The sequence below is a fragment of the Gasterosteus aculeatus genome, chromosome 12 (genome assembly GCF_964276395.1).
Source record: "Gasterosteus aculeatus chromosome 12, fGasAcu3.hap1.1, whole genome shotgun sequence".
NCBI lineage: Eukaryota > Metazoa > Chordata > Actinopteri > Perciformes > Gasterosteidae > Gasterosteus > Gasterosteus aculeatus.
The window spans coordinates 7136036-7142035 of NC_135700.1; the positions used below are offsets into that span (position 1 = coordinate 7136036).

The 6000-nt window shown below is 44.5% G+C and overlaps 2 protein-coding genes across 2 annotated transcripts; both read left to right on the forward strand.

The window, feature by feature from the left end:
- Window positions 1-47: 47 nt before the first annotated feature.
- On the forward strand, window positions 48-2090 carry LOC120813450 (cold-inducible RNA-binding protein). The gene has a single exon (XM_040169352.2). It carries the CDS (start codon window positions 734-736, stop codon window positions 1286-1288), a length of 555 nt encoding a protein of 184 aa, XP_040025286.1. The 5' UTR covers window positions 48-733; the 3' UTR covers window positions 1289-2090.
- A 2277-nt stretch (window positions 2091-4367) lies between these two features.
- LOC120812918 (arylamine N-acetyltransferase, pineal gland isozyme NAT-10) lies at window positions 4368-6000 on the forward strand. Its single transcript, XM_040169106.2, is given in 3 exon segments — window positions 4368-4513; window positions 4954-5023; window positions 5025-6000. Coding segments are annotated over 3 exon segments (885 nt in total). The 5' UTR covers window positions 4368-4470; the 3' UTR covers window positions 5797-6000.

A 6000-nucleotide genomic window follows, 5' to 3' on the forward strand; every position in this document is an offset into this window, starting at 1 on the left:
GGAGATTTATGTCCGCAGATGATGTGGAGATGAGGTAGGAACGTGGAATATGTCGGGAAACAGATGCAGGAATCAATTAAAAGAGAAACAATGGTCATTAGAATGTGAATTTTGACATTTCCGTTGAGGGAATAAAAATATACTTTTTTGTGTGTTGAAAAGCAGTTGAAAATAATAGACACGTTCAATTTTTTTGATGGCCTGGTTTAATAGGCTCACCTGGAATGTACATATTGATAGAATAGTAAATAAATTCAAGAAGGTTTTAAATAGCAATTTAAATAGGAATAGCATCAGAATCTTGTTTAAAAACGTGAGACTCCAGGGGCGGATTTATTGTATATAATACGACAATCACGATTCAGAATCCATCAAATGTGGATTTTATTCATTTTGAGTGTGAACCATCCCGTGTTGGAGATTACGGGATTCAGAAGGCAGATAAAGCAGCAAAAAGTTCTGAGACGGTAACCGTGACACCCACTTCAGACGAGTGGGGGCGGTAGTGCGCCCAAAATATGTTCACCAACCGCCATGGAAATCAAGAGAAGAAGAAGAAGAAGAAGAAGAAGAAGAAGAAGAAGAAGAAGAAGAAGAAGCCCAAAATAAAAAGACGACAACGGCCGCCATTGCTCCCCAACTACGTAGCACGGTGGACAAGTAGTCGGGTTCTCTAAACATCTCGTTTGACGTTATTCGACCCACGTTCTCACTCGTCGTCGTTTGGACCAACATGTCGGACGAAGGTAAACTGTTCGTCGGAGGACTGAGCTTTGAGACCAACGAGGACTCTCTGGCTGCGGCCTTCAGCAAATATGGAACCATCGAAAAATTAGATGTGATCCGAGACAAAGAGACGGGCAAGTCCCGCGGTTTTGGCTTCGTAAAATTCGACAACGCAGAAGATGCCCTCGACGCACTAAACGGCATGAACGGCAAAACGCTGGAGGGTCGATCAATCCGTGTGGATGAAGCCGGAAAAGGGGGCCGTGCCAGGGGAGGTTTCAGTGGACCACGAGGAGGCGGAGGAGGCCGCGGAGGGGGCGGATTCGGCGGGCGTGGAAGAGGTGGCGGCGGATACGGCGGAGACCGCAGCTACGGAGACAGAAGCTACGGCGATAGAAGCTACGGTTCCGAGGGCAGGTTCTCCGGCGGCAACCAGTACAGGAGTAGCGGCGGCAGCGGAGGTGGCGGCGGCAGCGGCGGCGGATACTCGAGCTACCGCGACAACCGGAGCCAGGGGGGATCCTACCGCGAGGGCTACGACAGCTACAGCGCTAACGAGTAACCCCCCCCCCCCGGTTCACGATCATCACCTGGCTGGCTCTATTTCAAAGATGCGCTCCTCGAGATCGATCGAGAGAAATGTCCACGTGTTATTTCTGACTTTAGTTTTAGTAACGTTACTTCTGTTGTAGTAGCTCAAGCATCTTGCAAAATGGAGCCATCATATTTAGGTCATTCCTTAACGAACCATGTTACATATTCCACTTCCGGACACTGCTTTATTGGGTATCTTTATTCCTCAACGGTAGATTTGTGAAATTCACAAATCTGTGTAATCTGATTAGTATTGTAAGTCCCCAAATGAGGACTGAAAGACTGCCCCCGTGGCCACCACCATATCTGAAGACTGTCAAGCACTAAAATGTCCTGATCCTTTTTCTTTTCTTTTTTTCCCCCTCATGGACATATCCGAGGGGCTTGTTCTTTTCCTTTGCTTACTCCCTGTTCAGGCTCAGTGGCTGACCTACTTCTTGCCAGGTTTTAAAGTGAGGCAAGACATTCGAATTACTCCATAAAGAGACTTTCGATGGATTTTATACGACGTTCCCTTTTACTCTTAAAGTCCAGTGAGGCTCCTGAGTTCGACGAGTGAATTCCTTTCAGACTGGACTACAATTGTGTGCGCTGCTCACCATCTGTGTTTATAAATCTGCTGTAAAATGGACTAATCTTAAGTGAAAAATGTAACTGTTTCCCTAAGTAATAGCTCAACCAAGTTTTGTACTTTATGTTCTTTGTATGAACCATTTTTTTGAGTTTGGCTTCATGGAGCCTGTTATTAAAAAGACTGTGGATACAAAAAAGTAATTTTCCGTATTACTCAATTGCACACGTACGATTTCATAAATGCAAAATGCATTTGGTATCTCACTATGGAGACCTTAGTATAAAGAACTATAGGCTGGTCTGCATTCAGTAGTAAATATAGTTCAAATCCGGGTGCCTGGGTTATACACTTGCATTCATGAATATGAACTGTCAGGTCACAGTTCATAAACACAACAGTACAAAATCAATAGTTTCATAATTGAAGTGAAATTCCAAAACGTTGACTCCCAAGTCCTTAAATTCACCAGCTCCTGACTGGTCACCTTGTCTGCATCTAAGTCTGCATCTAGTCATGTCCAGGAGAGATTAGAGAGAAGCCTTTGTTTACACCTAGACAATACTTCACTACTTGAGTTCCTAGGAAACTCCAGATCATCACTTGAGGTGGAGTAAACCGTGAACTGAAAGTTTTTTTTTAACTTGTCAATACGATTCTTTATTGTTTTGATGATGGGGCTCTCAGGACAGAGTGCTGCACCGGTATGTTAAGAGTTTTACATGATGTGGGCTGTACATTTTAAACAATACAGTGGTTTGAACTGTTCTTCTTTCACTCATAGAGATGAATGCAGGTGTTTCTTTGAGGGACGAACTCTAAGGAAAACCTTGAAGTACTCATAGACCACCAGAACGACAATTTCAAGCATGTCGAATTGTGTAATGCCACGTGACATTTGTTTGTTATTGTCTGCTCATGAATTACACCGTTTACTACAGGACGGCTGGCGGGCCGATTGCGCAAGCGGCTCCTCCACCAAACTTTCTCCTGGAGTGTTGCCATGGCTACATCTCCGCCGGGGGAATTGACAAGGAGGCGATCTCCAAAGGTGTGACTGATGAGCTCAGACAGCTAATAGACGAGGTTCGTTGTCTGTAATATGCTCACATGCTCCTTTTTATATTGCATGAAATTGGTTGATTCAGTGTTACCCCTCGCCATGTTGTATGAATTTTAATATATTCTAAAGTAGCACCAAGTGGCGGCACGGTGGCGTGGTGGTTAGCACTGTCGTCTCACAGCAAGAAGGTCCTGGGTTCGATTCCGCCCAGTGGCCTTTCTGTGTGGAGTCTGCATGTTCTCCCCGTGTCTGCGTGGGTTCTCTCCGGGTTCTCCGGCTTCCTCCCACAGTCCAAAGACATGCTCTGGGGATCAGGTTAATTGGGGACTTTAAATTGCCTGTAGATGTGTGAGTGTGAATGGTTGTGTGTCTCTGTGTAGCCCTGCGATTGGCTGGCGACCAATCCAGGGTGTACCCTGTCTATCGCCCGAAGTTGGCTGGGATGGACTCCAGCCCCCCCGCGACCCTGTGTGCAGGATAAGCGGTTTGACGATGGATGGATGGTAGCACCAAGTTTCCTGTGACCTCCTTAATTCTTTTTCCAATTAATTGCAAATTGGAGAGAAGAGAAGTAATTATACATGTATGAATGTATTTTCTAAGTGGTTTGTTTTTTTGCAATGCAATTTTGATCCTTATCCTTTAATTTGCTGCAAACATTCAGTTCCTGATATATTCATGTTCATGCACTCATCTGTCTGCAGCAGATATGCTCAGACATGAAGTTGAATGGCTTGAGTGAGATAATTTTACAGCAACCACTCAACGTCCATTGTAAAGTTAAGTGGGGTGGAAATTAGTGCATAATATCCTCGTGAGGAATCAAAAGTATCTTAAGATTGCTTGTGATTAAGTATTTATTACAGACTAACATAGGGAAAAATCATAAGGTATACACCAATCATCAAACACAAGCCATAAGTACAGACAGGAGTTCAATGAGTCGATTCAGCTGAAAAGGGCCACGGGATCCTGCTCCCGTGGGAGAGGTTTAAGAGAGGTTTGTGTCGTCCAATCAGAAGGACGCCCCTGCACAAAGAAACACGAGCAGGAAAACAGATCTCATCTCATCTTCAACTGCTTATCCGGGTCGGGTAGCAGCAACAGTTCCGGCAGGGGCCCCCAAACTTCCCTTTCCCCGGGGCCACATGTGCCACCTCTGACTGGGGGATCCCAAAGCGTTCCCAGGCCAGTGTGGAGGAATAATCAGGTATTGAAGGAAAACACACATGTGTTCTTTTACTGGATCAGTAAAAGAACACATTGGAACACCGCAGACTAGTTTAGGTCGTAGAGTTCCCGAGAGACTCACAGTCTGCATGAGATCAATTATCCCCCAAGGTTATGCATCTGTCTGATTCCTTTAAATGCTAACTTGCTACAGGGGAAGAAGAGAGGACTGTGAATTGCCTTTAACTAAATTTCAGAACAGAACATTCTGTTTTCAGAACGGCAAAAACCAATCTCATTTTGGTAGGTCCTGTGGAGTCCCGATAGGCCATTCCAAATAACTGCAATGACCTGTCAGCAACTACTGAAAGCCTCCACCGATTGTTTAGGTAAGAATGGCCATAGTGCTACTCATTTTCAGATCATCTTGTGTTTTACCTTGATTTTAGATGTGTTTTGTGACATTTTAACAAAAAGCGCTGTTTTATTTTGTAGCTTTCTGCCTCTTGTGTCTGTGGGTCAACTTCACTTGTTTGTTTTGTTGGAGAGTTGGTTTTGTTTGCCTTAGCACCTTTGTCTGCTGCCATTAGGCAGATATTAGTTAAATAAAGTATTTTTGAGAGATGTTTCCTACAGTTGATATTTAGTTTGATAAAACTCTTTCAAAATGAATCACTGGTGCCATTTTTTGCTCTGTAACAGTAACTGGTGGATGGGACCTCTAAATCAGTCAGCATCATCTATTGCACAGATATCAGGCTTCAACTACTGGTTTTATTTAGGTTTAAGGGCTTTTTAGAAAGTAATTTCCTGTCTTTCTATTTTACAGGCAAGATGAATTTGGAGGAATACTTTGAAAGAATTGGTTTCCACGGATCTTTTGATGAACTCATCATCAATGTCCCTCCCTTTTGAAAACCTCAGCATCCACTGTGGCGAAAAGAACGTCATGGACCTCGATGCCGCTTTCAACAAGATCGTGAGGCGCGGCCGTGGAGGTTGGTGCCTTGAGAACAACTTCCTGTTTGGCTGGGTGCTGAGAGAAATGGGGTACGACACCACGTCGCTGGGCTCCAGAGTTTTCGACCATTCCCTCAATGATTTTGGCCCCCTTGATTCTCATTTCATCAACAAGGTTGTCATTGATGGAAAGGCTTACATAACAGATGTCAGCTTCGGCACGTCTTTTCAATTGTGGGAGCCCCTGGAGCTCGTCTCTGGAATGGACCAACCTCAGGCAGCGGGTGTCTTTCGCCTCCTTGACCAGGGGGAAATGTGGGTGCTGGAGAAAACTGGTAGAAAGCCGGAGGTTCTCAATCCAGAGTTTGCCAAATCAAGTCTGGTGAAGAGGAACGAAACCAATCGGATCTACTGCTTCACCTTGGTGCCTCGGGAGGCCGAACATTTCCTTGAGATAAACCACAAACTTCAGAACGAGACGTCACTCTTCACCAATAAGTCCATCTGCTCTTTGCAAGCACCAACAGGATTCAGAGCCCTGATTGGTTGGACCTACGGGGAGGTCACCTACAAAGCCGACGAAGGAGTGGACGTCTTTGACATTAGAAACATAATGGACGATGAGATAGAGCAAATTCTTCTTGAAAAGTTCAATATAAAGCTGCAGAACAAACTGCAGCCTGTCAACAACAAGTCATACTGCACATTCTGAAATCCTACACATTCACGTTTGGAAATTGATCCGCAACCTGTGACAATCTAACAACCAACCGGGTAGAGCAGTTTGTTGAAGAATTGTCTATTTGAAACCTGAGCAGTGCTTTAAATGTAGTCTTTTGTACATCAAAACATGTGAAATTAAGTTGGGGAAGAAGTTAAAATGGAAAACTTGTTTCTGATTTCTTTCTTTGGAATA

Coding starts and splice junctions, on each gene's coding strand:
- LOC120813450 (XM_040169352.2), top strand. CDS start 734: ATGTCGGACGAAGGTAAACTGTTCGTCGGAGGACTGAGCTTTGAGACC.